The sequence below is a fragment of the Trachypithecus francoisi genome, unplaced genomic scaffold (assembly GCF_009764315.1).
Source record: "Trachypithecus francoisi isolate TF-2019V2 unplaced genomic scaffold, Tfra_2.0 Lachesis_group17, whole genome shotgun sequence".
NCBI lineage: Eukaryota > Metazoa > Chordata > Mammalia > Primates > Cercopithecidae > Trachypithecus > Trachypithecus francoisi.
The window spans coordinates 76818782-76832333 of record NW_022681462.1 but is presented as its reverse complement, the minus strand read 5'-3'; the positions used below and the strand labels follow the sequence as shown (position 1 = coordinate 76832333).

Sequence of the window (13552 nt, the reverse complement as noted above, 5' to 3'; positions counted from 1 at the left end):
TTTTATAATAAAGTTGTTTTTGTTTTACAAAGTAATCATAACAATGGCTAATGTTTATTGAAAGTTTCACCGTATCCCAGGGACCATCTAAGCAATTTACTTTTATTAACACGTTTAATCCTCAAAACCATCTCATGAAACAGGTATGTGATTATCCACATTTGCAGGTGGGTATAATTAACTTGCTTAAGAGGCACACAAGAGGATAAATAAGTTGTTCAAGGTTGCACAATTATGAAATGGCAGAGTGTGGATACAAATTCAAGCAGTCAGGCCCCAGAGTCCATGCTTGGGCCAACCACACTCCAGTGTGCAGGGGGCAGTAAATTGTGGCCTGGGGGCTGACACAGGCCCATTGCCTGTTTTTGTAAATAAAGCTTTATTGGAAGACAACACACTCATTCATTCATGTTTTGCCTGTGGCTGCTTTTGTGCTACAATGACAGAGTTGAGAAGTTGCAATAGAAACCATCTGGCCCACAAAATCTAAAATGTTTTACGGAAAAGTTTGCTGACCCTTTACCTAGCACCTCTCAAAAAGCTGGAGTAGATAGATGGTTTGTCTGTTTGTTTGTTTTAGCATGCTCAAGAAGACATCTGGCTTTGCACATTATCCTTCATGTTAAAAAAAAAAATCTGTAAGAAAGAGGTGCAACTAAGAGTCTAATCTCAAAGAGAGAAATTTAGGCACACAAGGGAGAAATAGTGACTAGTGACATTAACATCTATACGATTCCCATTTTCTTCACTGGATATTTACGCACAAGCGTAAGGAGCTTTATGCACCTACATACAATTCAAGTTAGTCACTAGCTGATGGTCAGCCACTAGCCAACTTATGTGGCCTGCAAAGTACCCTGATCTTAGCCATACACTGACTGTACTCACTTGGAAGAGATGGACATTGGCTGGGGGGTCTTTCTGAAAGAGTAAAGTTGCACTGGCGAAAGTGGGGTCCAGTTTACCACACTTCTGTGGAGACAAGATAACAGAGGTGATCAGGATTATGTTTCAATCATTGATCCCTTCCTTAGTTGTCCCCAAATAACCAAAGTGACAACTGATCCCCTTATCTCTTCATTTCATGCCCCTTTGAGTGCTGCCTGGATCTCTCAGCATCCAAACATGGGCTCTGAGAACCCAGCATTTAAGAGCAGCCTCAGCTTCACTGCTAGCCCCCCGCTGTACCCTGTAGACTGAATGGTCTGTACTTCCTCCAACACCCCAAACTCTTTCCCTCCTTCTTGTATTTATGCCTGCTGCTGTCTCTGTTGGGAATATCCTTCTCCTCCAGCCTTCCTGGAAAAGTCTTCCTTGCCCTCCTCAATTCCATGGGAAGCATTTAATGATATGGAAACTATTCACGATATAATCCCAATGGAAGCAAAGGGGAATTTAAAGCTCTATATGCAGTGTGGTCCCAAGTCTATTTAGAAAATAATATATCCACATCAAAAGACAGGAAGATGATAGGTGTTGATAGATGGATGGAAGGACAGCTAGAAACAGAGAGAGAGAGATGGAGCAGACAAACAGTATAACAGATAGATGGACAGATAAATGCTGGAAAAAAGATCAGAGGAAATAACCAAAATATTTAGCAGTGGTTTTCTCTGGGATTTGAGAGTAAGGTAATTTTAGGTTTTCTTTATCCAATCCTGTATTTTTAAAGTTGTTTTTTTTTTTAAAGAGGGATTTATCTCTGCTGTCCCTGCATCAGTGACATCCTCTCCACTTTGGGCTCCCTCCACACTCCATCTCCGCAGTTGTCTCCCAAGTGTGGCCTTTATTGTCCATGTTCTCCCCCACACTGAGCTGCCCCCTAGCACCTCATGCAACCTGACATAGGATAGATGCAAAAGAAATTCCTGGTGAACAAATCTCAGGAGCTGGGCCCCATCTTAGCCTGCACGCTCTCTTGAGGGCACATCCTATGCATTCCATGGCCTCCTGGCTATTGCAGCCCCACCTGACATTCCCATTCCACCCTACGTACTTATCACACTCTGTATTCCCTTTCTTTTGTTCTCTTTCTTTCTTTCTTTTCTTTTTTCTTTTCTTTTCTTTTTCTTTTCTCTTTTTTTTTTTTTTTTTTTTTTTTTTTTTGAGACAGTTTCTCTCTCATAGTCCAGGCTGGAGTGCAATGGCACAATCTTGGCTCATTGCAACCTCTGCCTCCCGAGTTCAAGCGATTCTCCTGCCTCAGCTTCCCGAGTAGCTGAGATTACAGAGCAAGAACCTTTGTCCCCAAAGCCCAGCCCAGCACTCTGCCTCTAAGCCAGCTGGTCACTCCCATTTCCATGATTCTTGTGCTGTGACCCTGGTCCCTGCTATTCTGCCCTCAGATGTCTGGAGGAGAGGAGTAAGTTTACTACCCAGACCAACTTCTTATATCCCCAAACATGCTACAGAGAGCCAGTGCCTGGCCAGGCCCCACTCACGTCTTCCGGGTTCTCTTGGCCCAGCTTCCGAAGGACTGTCAGGTAGAACTTGAAGAAGAAGCTGAGGGTGAGGGTGCGCCGGAAGTCCACCATGCCACCGGGGGCGTCGGGAGGCAGATGCAGCTCCTCCGCCAGGGCTGCACACACGTCCTGCAGCAGCTCCTCCTTCCAGAGCCTGCCAGAGTGCAGGGCATCGGACAGCACTACTGCCCAGCCCTCCACATCCCTTTGTGTAGAGCTGTGTGCCCAGAGCCTCAGAGCTGTATAAAGCTTGGTTCAAAATTCAGCTTGGATACTTAGAGTTGGGTGACTTTAGGCAACTTAAATTAACCTCATTGAGCTTCTGTTTCCTCATCTTTAAAAATAGATGCAATTTTAAAAGACCACCAAAGTAATAACAGTTAAAAATCTATCAAATCCTCACAATGTGCCAGGCAATGTCTTAAGTGTTTTACGTGAATTCTCACTTTTAATTTAAATTTTAAAATGTAGTAGGAAAAATTCGTATACCCATTTACCAAGGAGAAAACTGAGGCACAGGGAGGCCAAGTAACTTGACTTACGTTACCTATTTGGTAAATGACAAAGCCAGGAATTTTGGAACCAAGGAACCAAAATCCAAGTTAAGCTTTATTGATCTTATGTGGGTGCTGTAAGGATTTCCTAGGATAATGTTAGTGAAGTGCTTGGTACAAGTGCTTGTACAATTATATAATAACCATAGTAATAGTAATAGTAGTAGCAGCAGTACTAATCACAGCCATAGTGGTAGCAATAGTAATAATTACAGAGCAGTGGTAGTAGCATCAGCATCAATACTACTAGTAATAACACTATCAACAGCAATAATAGTTGCAGTAGTTGTAGCAATATAGATAGTAGCAGTAGAAGTAGTAAAAGTCATAGAAGTTGTAATAGAATCAACAGCAACAGTAGTAATAATAGTAGTAACAGAAGCAATGCCAAAAAGTAGCAGTCATAGCACCAGCAGCATCAATAACAGCAGTAATACTACTGTTAGTAGTAATAGTAGTAGCAGCAATACTAGTAGCAATAGTAATAGTCATAGTAGCAGTAACAGTAGTAGTAGTAGTAATTTCAGTAGCAATAATAGTAGCAGCAGTAATGGTGTTAGTAAAATACTAGTATAACACCAGTAATAGTAGTAGTAGTAGTACTAACAGAACAAGTAGTAGAAGAGGCAGCAGTAGTAGTAATAGTAATAACAGCAATAATACTAATCATAATAGTGACAGTAGGAATTGCAGCAATGATTGTAGCTGTAGTGATAGTAGTAGCAACAGTAGTCATAGTGATAGCAATAATGAGTAACAGCAGTAATTCTAGTAGTAGAAGCAGCTGGAGTAGCAGCAATCATAATATTAATTATACTTGCAGTAACAGTAACAATAGTATTAATAATAGTAGTAGCAGCAATGGTAATAGCATAGCAGTGGCAATACTCCTAGCAGTAATACTAGTAGTAGTATTAGTAATAGTAGTAGTAGCAACTGTGGTTATAGTAGAAGTAGAAGTGGTAGCAATAGTAGCAGCAGTAGCAGTAGTTATGGTAGTAGTAGCAGCAATAGTAATACTATTGGTAGTCATAGTAGTAGCAGCAGTAACAATGATACTATTAGTAGCAGCAACAGTAGCAGCAGTTTTATTCTGCTGTTAGCTCTTACTTGGAAAGCTGCCTCTGAGTGGTCTTGAGGGCCGAGATGGTTCTGTTGGCCATTCCACCATAGCAAAGGGCCAGCTCCTCTACCTCTGTGGTTCCTGGCTTGAATAAAACTCTCATGCCACTGGTTACCTTGGCAATGTCATCTTCTCTCCGGGAGGCCTGCTTGAATGCTGAGAAATACTCCCCCTAAAAGAGAACAGGAAGGTGCCTGTTTTCCACCTTGCTTTGCAGGGGCTGCAAATGGCAGACCCAAACCACAGGGCTATGAGGTGAGGTGAGGGGATAACACCATCACACATCAGTGTGTGAGCTGGCCCCAGGAATCAAAGGTCAAATGTAACTGATTACCACCTGTTTAGGAGAGGTTCCAAGTAGCATTCCCAGAAGCTGGAAAAAAACCAGGATTTCTCCCTGCTAGTCACAAAAGCTGAGGGTCAGGGACAAAGGAGAACTGGGTGGTCTCCATTGAACAACAGCTGCAGGGGAGGAAATGTGCTTTCACAAAGGCTCCTCAGAGACCCCTCATGCCCCTTACCTTCCCCACCCTGGTGCCCACTATCAGTGTCCCCCCAGGCTCTCTGGGGACTGAGACTGTTTGGCCCTTGGCATCCTCTGCTTGTGGCCTTCACAGTGCCCTCTCCAACCTGCCCCTCCCACCAGTCTATTGGCATCATTCAGAAATCTTGGTGAAAGAACCCCAGGCACAGTGGCTCACGTCTGTAATCCCAGAGGCCTCGGCAGGAGGAGTGCTTGAAGCCAAGTGTTCAACCAGCCTAGGCAATATAGTGAGGCCCTATATCTACAAAAAAAGAAAAAAATTGCCAGGTGTGGTGGCGCACTCCTGTGGTCTCAGCTACTTGGGAGGGTGAAGTGGGAGTATCACTTGAGCCTGGGAGGTTGAGGCCGCAGTGAGCCATGATCATGCCACTGCACTCCAGCCTGGGCCAGCAGGCAGGGTGAGATTCTGTCTCAAAAAAAATAAAAAGAAAAGAAAAAGAAAGAAAGACAGAAAGAAGTCTTGCTAAAAGAAAATATCACTATAACACTATGCAATAATCACTGCCCTTGCACTTTAAACACATTTTCCTTCCTGGGTTTGAGCTAGGATCTGTCTTTAAGGATAGGAGGAGAGCATGAGTTATTTTCCAGGTAAGAGCCACCTGACTTCAAGCTCTTCCTGTGTCAGGTTCCTTTTGAGGTCTGTACTTACTCTGGCACCGCAAATTCTGATGAACAATAAAATTAGCATGTTTAGGGAGAGGAGATCTATTGGAAAAAGCACAGTGAGGCCCACAGTTGAGGCCCCCAAATGGCCACAGGCTTTTCTCTGAAGAAGCCATGGAGCCCCCTCCTGATGACAAAGCTAGCTCCGCTTGGATGTTAAGCGTGGCTCTGGGGCACTGAGCCCAGAGTTTGACCTTTGTTCTGGAACAGAGGTCCCAGGTGCTCACTCCCAGGACTGTGCCCATCCATGGGGACATTCTTGCTGGGGTACAGTGAACTGTCAGTGGCAGGTTGACAATATCCTTTCTTGAGAGTTTCCTAATTCTGGGTATTAAAATCTCCTTTCTTTTATGGAAGGATGTATTTTGTTAATGACCATGCCTGGCAAATAAAAACTGAATAGAGCTACACCTGTTTCCTCCCCCTTTCATCGCTCATAATTAAAAAAAAGAATTACTGAACTCTGAAATTCAAAACTCTGGGAATCACTGCTCAAAATGGTCTATACAGACAAGCTAGAAAACCATTAAGAAACCACCTCAGGGATATAATTGCTCTAATTAAATAGCATTCTCATTAAGGAGGTCAAAATTACCAAGGGCAGAACATGCCTTAGATCACTCACTAAAGCGCTGGCTGTGGGAAACTTCACATTCTCCCTGACAGCGGCTCCCCAAGCCTCTCCCAGTTGCCTTTTGGAATGTGTTGTGAGCTGGTAGCTGCTAGGAGAGGAAAGACCCACAGCAGGTCAAGACATCACAGGCCCCAGGGAACAAAGAGTAAGGCAGCCAGTGGTGCCCAGACCTGCCCCAACAGGCCAGAAGAGCCACTCATGAAGCACGAATCCATCCGCACCAATCCACAGTGAGGTCAGTGAAGCAACACCTCATCAAGTCTAAGATCAGCATATGGTCTGAGCCACAGGCAGCTTCTTCATGCAGCACATGAACCCCACATTCTTCACCACGGGAAAGCAAATTTCCTCTGACATGGGCAGGAAGCCTTGACAGCAACATGTGTTCTTGGAATTCTGTTGTTAGCTGCTGGTCATCTCCACTGGCTTCTAGGCATCACCAGGAACCTTATGAATTATTTATTTTCAGTCCTCACAATAACCCGTAGAGTAAGTGACATGGTGCCCATTTTACGGATGAGGGAATTAGGGCTCAGAAAGGTGAAATGACTCACTCAGGACCAAGTTTCTAGCTATCTGGTTCCACAGTCCATGCCACGTGGACTCCTATCCTGCAACTTCTCGTTGTCCAGAAAGGAATATGGTTGGTTCAATAGAGGCAAAGTTCAGAGAGAAAAATCATCAATGTAAAGATTGAGAGAGGCTCACATTGGTCCCTGAGGCAGATTCTGATCTCTTTGTCTAGAGCCTGGCAGTCGGACTCATTTGAGCAGAGCCTGGAACCAATGCCAACATCTCACCTCCCTGCTGTAGGGGATCTCTATGGAGAGCAGTATCTCCTCCGGGCTCAGCAGGGTCCTTCTGTAGCCAGGGAAGAATGTGTGGTCCATTGGAACAGTTCTCCTGGTGCCTATACAGAAGCAAGATGAAGAGGAGCCAACGTGAGGGAAAGGCTGGGAACCCCATGGGGAGCAAAGGACAACCATCAGTGGGATTCTTCATGCTGGTCTCCAATGCCCACAGTCAGAGGGAATGACTGGCACAACTGGGGCCAAATCCTCCATTTGAAATCCTTAAGCATCCTTAAGCAATGGTGTGCTGGTGAATCTTTAATGACCAGTTCCGTGTTGGGGGGAAAAGCCCTGGTTTATAGCATTTGCCAATTTGTGTGGTGTAAATACTTTCGATAGCCAATTTCAGGCCGCCAAAGTTGCATCACTGCATGTGAAACTGGGAAGAAGGCGGGAAAGAGCACAGCAACCCGGACAGCTCTCCTCTGTAGGGGTTGCTTACAAGGCTGGCCCTTGGGAACTTGTACTTCAGAAGGGTTCCCAGTGCTCCATGATAGAGCAGCTCACTGCGCCTAAATTATCTGTACAAACAATAGTTTATGCTGAACCCCTGCTTTCCTTCTGGGAGTCTAGACTTTGGGCACCTGCTAGTAGAGGCTGCCTATGTGACAAGCTCCCAAGAACACCCCAGGCGCTGAGCCTCTAACAAGCTTCCCTGGTAGGCAAGGCATCAGTTGTGTTGTCACAACTTATTGCTAGAGGAATTAAGCATACACTGTGTGACTCCACTGGGAGAAGTCTCTGGAAAATTGGGCCTGGTTCCTCCAGACTTTGCTCCCATGTATCTTTTCCCTTTGCTGATTTTGCATCCTCCTGCTATAGTAAGTCATAGCCAGGAATATGACGGCATGCTGAATCCTCTCAGTGAATATCAGAGCTGGGGTGGTCTCGGGAACCCTCTGACAAGGCAGCGATGCACAGGAGCACATAATTGTAGAGCATGTCCACTGTACAGACAGACAGATGCAAATAACTCCAAGAGCACTGATAACAGCAAAATGAAGTAATTAGGAAGTGATAAATTTTGAGTATTTATTCCTTTTGTTTTGAATATAATTTATTTCATTGTAATTTTACACAACTTTATTTTTATTTTTATTTTTGGAGACAGGGTCTCACTCTGTCACCCAGGCTGGAGTGCCGTGGTGAGATCTTGGCTCACTGCAACCTCCACTTCCCAGGTTCAAGTGATTCTCCTGACTCAGCTCTCAAGCAGCTGGGACTAAAGGCGCACACCACCACACCTGGCTAATTTTAGTGTTTTTAGTAGACATGGGGTTTCACTATGTTGGCCAGGCTGGTCTTGAACTCCTGACCTCAAGTAATCCTCCCACCTCGGCATCTTAAAGTGCTGGGATTGCAGGCATAAGCCACCACACCTGGCCTGATTTTTATTAGTAACTGTTTCACAGATGGCTCACAGAATTCCTGAAGGTCCAACAGCAGGCTGTGGTGAGCCAGTGCATCCCAGCCCCAGTACCCCACTAGATAAGGCATGCAGGTAGCAATACCTGCTGTGAATTCTCTACAAAGAAAAGGTCCAGCTTTCCTGTCCCCCAAACCAGGTACATTTTCCTTGCTTCCCTGGATCCAAACCTTAGGGAAAGCTGGGTCACTGAACTTTGAACTCTGTTTCTCCAGAAAATGACCTATCTGGTGAGACTTTTCTCCCCCAAGTCCTTCTTCCTGGACCTCTGCTTCAGGCAGCTCACCTCTGGACACAAGTGTCAGCTTGGCCCCACTGGCCATGAACACAGGGTTGAGGTCGGAGATGGGGCTGGCAGTGATGATGTTCCCTCCAACGGACTAAAACAAGCAGAGAGCATGCAGTGAGAGCCCACCCCAGGAAACCCCTGCTCACGCAGCAGGCTTCTGAACCCAGGGCAGCCAGGTGACCCTTGCTGCAGGCAGACCCCTGAGGACCTGTGTCTACTGTAGTCACAGTAACAGCACAGTGAGAACTTAGGCATTCTGAAAAATGCGCAAAATTTGAAATCAGAACACTTGAGATTGGATCCCAACTCTAAAATTTTAGCAGGCAAGCCCCTTTACGTGTGTTCGTTTGTTTGATTGATGATTTCACCCAACCTTTTCCCGAAAGGATTGAGGTGATTTATCACAGAGGCCATAAAATAGAAGATAAAGTTAATAAAATAGAAGATAAAGATCAAGGAAAGAGAGGAGAAAGACTTAAGGTTGAACAATTTGCTCTATTTGGATCTGAACTTCCTGGTAACTTGGCAAAAAAATGTAAGAAGAATCAGATACAGGGTTTTCATTATTAGAAAACAGGAAGAAAATCAGTTGCACAATGACAACAAAATTCTTCCTGGAAGTAGATTTTAGCAGAACTAGGGAACTCGGTAGAGTTTCTGAGTTTATATCTCCTAATCTATAATCAGAAGTGACAGGTACTTGGGGTGGGGGCTGGGAGGAACAGGCATAGGCTGTTTTGTTTTAATTTAAAAAAACAATTTAAAAATGGCAGGGATAGCTTTTCTTCCAACAGCATGAGCTGTTGTGAAGAGCTTCCACTGGCATAGGGTGTTTGAATGCCACCATTTGCAAACTGGGAATGTGTGGACTCATCTGAAAGCTGACTGAATAATCAACAGGTGGATTCCTCCCTCTGTCGGAGGGTTCTGTCTCTGGTTCTCCCCATAGCTCTGAAAGGAAATTCCCCTCCCAATTCTGGCTTCTCCCTAGCATATCTCTTATTCACCTACTGTTTGGCTCAGCCAAGCTCAGGAAAGGGGAGGGAGGCAGGAAGCCTCATCTCTGCAACCACAGCATGAAGCCCATGAGTCGTGGGGTATGGTTCCCAGGGTGCCCCACAGACCACCTTCATCAGAAGCACCTGAAGAGCTGGGCTATATCCCAGACTCACGTATCAGAATCTCTGAGGGTGGGGCCCAGGAATCTGCACTTTAACAAGCACTGCTCCTCCCAGGCAACTCTAAGCACTAAAGTTTGAGGCCCACTGCACTGACACAAGTGAGAGTCTGGCCGCCCTGCTTTCAGATGAAAACTCCGTCCTATGGGCCTCGCTTGCTTCTGACAGCGACTTACCGCCACAGACTTGACCTGCTTCCCAGCAAACCAGCGCAGCTGCTCCAGGACCCCTCTGAACACCTCTGTCTTTTGGGCAGGAAGCTTAGCAACGGCATCAACCAGGGTCTTTTCCACAATGCTCAGGGGGCAAGCAGCTCCGAAGGAGATACCTGGGAACACACAATCGGAATCCCAGCAATTCTTCCCACAGTTCAGAAGAGGCTTTCATGCACAGCTCCTCTGAAGCTTTCCAGCAACCCGAGCAAGGCTGAATCAGGACTCACAGCTTTACATGGATGAGGAAATTAGGGCCCAGAGCGATTGAGTGACTTAACCAATGCTACGCAGCTAATAAAAGAGCCAGTACTCAAGCTTAGGCCTCTTGATCCTACAACCGATGCTCTTTCCTCTAAACCAGTAGTTCTCAACTCATTAAAATCAGAATCTCTGAAGGTGAAGTTCTAGCATGCTTTTCAAAAGCACTCAAGCACAACCCCCACCTCCCCACCACCGGATGAATGATTCTAATGTGTAGCCAGAATTGAGAAAATGATTGAAGATCCCGCAGCCTCTTGCCCTTTGGCACCCTACCATGGATGTTTGGTGGTGAAAAGGCAGTGAATGGGGTCTCTCCCACTTTTCTCTGTGCAAGGTGAGCCCCAGGAGAAGCAGGGGGCAGCCAGAGCCAATGGGGAGGCCACCCTGACACCTGTCACCCATCGTGTAACATATCCCCAGCCTCATAGCCCCTCCACGAGCTTGGAGTGAACCTCCCCTTACCCTCGGGTCCATGTTCTACTGAATTCAGCTCAGGGATCCAGGCTGGGCAGATGATCATAGGAAACAGCATATTCTTGAACTTCATCTCAATGCCTAGGGAGAAACGAGAAGCTGAAGTTGTAGGCCCATTGTTGTATCACCAGGGCAGGACTTAGCAGCTTTTCTCACCATTACACAGAGGATATATGACATATTCACAATCATAATATGCTCCCTGGTGACTGTAGGTGTCTGGGAATAGGAAACTCAGTAGACCAGGGGTGGGAATAGATGTAGTCTTTGGACTGTCTGCCCAAAACTAGGTCTTTCTTTCCCTCTTAGAAAACCTATCTGAATTCAAATGAAATGAGTTTCAATTCACTCGTGTGTGTGTGTGGACAACATTAGAAAACACAGGAAATTAAGGTATGTCAGGAACCCTTCCAAGCACTTTCCCTATTTTAACTTATTTAATCCTTACAACAACCCTACGAGGTACCGTGATTTTTCTGTTTATAGATGAAGCTGAGGCACAGAAAGGTTAAGTTTCTTGCCCAAATCACACAGCTAAGAATAACCAAATTTCAGTACTGGAATGGTTATTCATGTTGGGGTATAATCGTAATAAAAACATGAAAGTTTAACATTAAAACAAAAAAGGAAAATGAGAGAAAAAACTTCAAATCTGTCCTCTAGGTCCCAGCAACTTTTCTGAGGTCACACATCCAGCAAGGGGCTGAGCCAGGCCTGTGGGACTCCACAGCCAGGGGCCTTTGCAGGAACTGGAGTGTACAGGGCTTTCTGGTGGGCTCTAGGTAGTCAGTGGGGCAGAGGGGTAGGGTGCAGAGGCAAAGTAAGGTCAGGGGGAGGTGAGGAAGGGCAAGAAGACCTAGAAACACCCCTAGGCCTCCTGGCAGCCCCAGGGCAGCCTCCCTGGCCCTTACCAATCTCCGTGTTCCCCACCACCAGCTTGGCATCGGGATGCTGAGCCTTGAGGTCCAGCAGCTCCTTGAGGGTTGAGGCCTGTATCCACGTCACACGCTCCCCTTCAAATCGCAGCTGCTTCCGAGGAGTATCTTTCAGCCTCTGGGAAATGTAGTTTTCTTACTACACTGTATCCCTATTAAATATATGCTTAGTCTTTACAAGACCTCCATGAAGGAGGCAGTATGAGCCTCATTTTCACTGGTGAAAGAAGATCCTGAGGTCCCCAACAGACCTGGCTGAAAGCCCAGATTCCTTGCAGTTCCCCTTACTGTCTCCAGGGGACACCACGGACAAGGCATGAAAAGGGAAGGAAGGAAAGGAAGGAAGGAAGGAAGGAAGGAAGGAAGGAAGGAAGGAAGAGAGGGAGGGAGGGAGGGAAAAGGAAAGGAAGGAAGGAAGGAAGGAAGGAAGGAAGGAAGGAAGGAAGGAAGGAAGGAAGGAAGGAAGGAAGGGTTTGTTATAGTGAAGGAAGAAAGGAAGGAAGGAAGGAAGGAAGGAAGGGTTTGTTATAAGGGGATGCCTAGGAAGGCTGGCTTTAGTGCTTTCAGGGTGACACTGGGCTGAGAACGAAGCCCTCAAATAAAACTGCCGGTATTTTCAAAGTTTCACAGTCCAGAAAAAGATCTGCTGGTGGCCTACTGCAAAGCCATTTTCTCTGGCCTGCTGAAGCTACAAGGCAGTTTTCATGAGCTCAACACCCTGAGAAGCATGCACTTCAAAAACTCCGAGTGGCTTGATTCTTTTGTTGCCATAAATATTAGAGTGATGGTGATCAAGTGGGTGTGAGGGGGTTTCCTTAAGACAGAACTGTGAGCTGCAGATCATGTCCTTTGAAGAGACCTCTCTTTTTTGTTGTTTTGTTTTGTTTTTTCTTAAATAAATGGATTGCTTATAGAGGGAATAGGTTTCTTGGGGTGCTTATGTATTAGATATAGGCAGGAGATCAACAAATGGTTATAGTGCACCTGCTATGCTACACAGTGTGCCCAGAGAGCCAGTCCCTATCGTCATGGGGCTTGTCATTTAACAAGGAACACAGACATCAAGTTAGTAACTGTAAGTGTGACACACATGAACAGAAGTGCAGGGACTGTGGGCACACATAGCAGAGACTCAACCTAGGGGGTTTCAGAAAGTGGAAGGGAAATTTAAGCTGAAACCTAAAGGACAAGAAAGACACAAAGTTCTTAGTGGGTATGAAAATAAAGCAGGTCTCCAGGGACTCACAGTACAGCCTCGGCTGGACCTGTCCCTGAGGCATCACCTACCAGCAACTCTGGGGGAAAAATGGGCTCCTGGGTGGGATCCAGGGGTGTGAACTCCTCTGGTTTGAATAAAGATGGTGAGAGACTGACCTACGGGGAAAGAGAACAGGTAGATGGGGCAGTATCCCCTCCTTTCAAACACCCAAGAGGACCAATTCAGCCTTTCCTTCCAGCCAGCTCATTCCCAGCCCCCTGCAGGTCGCAAGAGGAGCAGGTAATCCCTGGGAGGCAGGAATGAGAGGGTCTCAGTTAGAGGACCTAGGGCTAATGTGCACCATCGCCATCCCCATCTAGGAGGGCAGACTACGTAGTAATCTACGTAGACTCATCTACGATGAGTCTGCCATCACTGACTAACCGTAGGTTCCTTTTCCAGCCCCCACTGCCAGGGACATGGAGCTTGTGCACCGACTCCTCTAAGTCTCAGATTACCCCCAGGCTTCCAGGGGGAGAAGAACTCACTTACCGAGTGGTCTTTCTTCTGGCTCATGCAGCAGTTTGGATTGTTCCCATCTCCTCCGCAGCATCCACCACCCTAGAGAGATGATGAACATCTGCACAAGGGTATTTACAAAGAGTATTCACAGAAGCTAAGGAACCTAGATTATTAATATCCAGAACACTCCAGCTCTGATGCCTGTCCCAGCATGAACAGC

General features: G+C 46.1%; 1 protein-coding gene across 2 annotated transcripts in view; it reads right to left on the bottom strand.

Moving 5' to 3' along the window:
* XDH (xanthine dehydrogenase) overlaps window positions 1-13552 on the bottom strand; it is a 74406-nt gene that overhangs the window by 36554 nt on the left and 24300 nt on the right. The window contains exons 7-16 of one of the 2 annotated variants that reach the window (XM_033176128.1): window positions 13363-13431; window positions 12900-12986; window positions 11589-11730; window positions 10666-10758; window positions 9904-10055; window positions 8547-8640; window positions 6784-6893; window positions 4127-4311; window positions 2442-2616; window positions 889-969 (exon numbers count right to left, since the gene is read on the bottom strand). In XM_033176128.1, coding sequence (XP_033032019.1) covers window positions 889-969; window positions 2442-2616; window positions 4127-4311; window positions 6784-6893; window positions 8547-8640; window positions 9904-10055; window positions 10666-10758; window positions 11589-11730; window positions 12900-12986; window positions 13363-13431 — 1188 coding nt within the window. Of the gene's footprint in view, window positions 1-888; window positions 973-2441; window positions 2617-4126; window positions 4312-6783; window positions 6894-8546; window positions 8641-9903; window positions 10056-10665; window positions 10759-11588; window positions 11731-12899; window positions 12987-13362; window positions 13432-13552 lie in introns of both variants that reach the window. The other variant, XM_033176126.1, reaches the window with a different exon arrangement.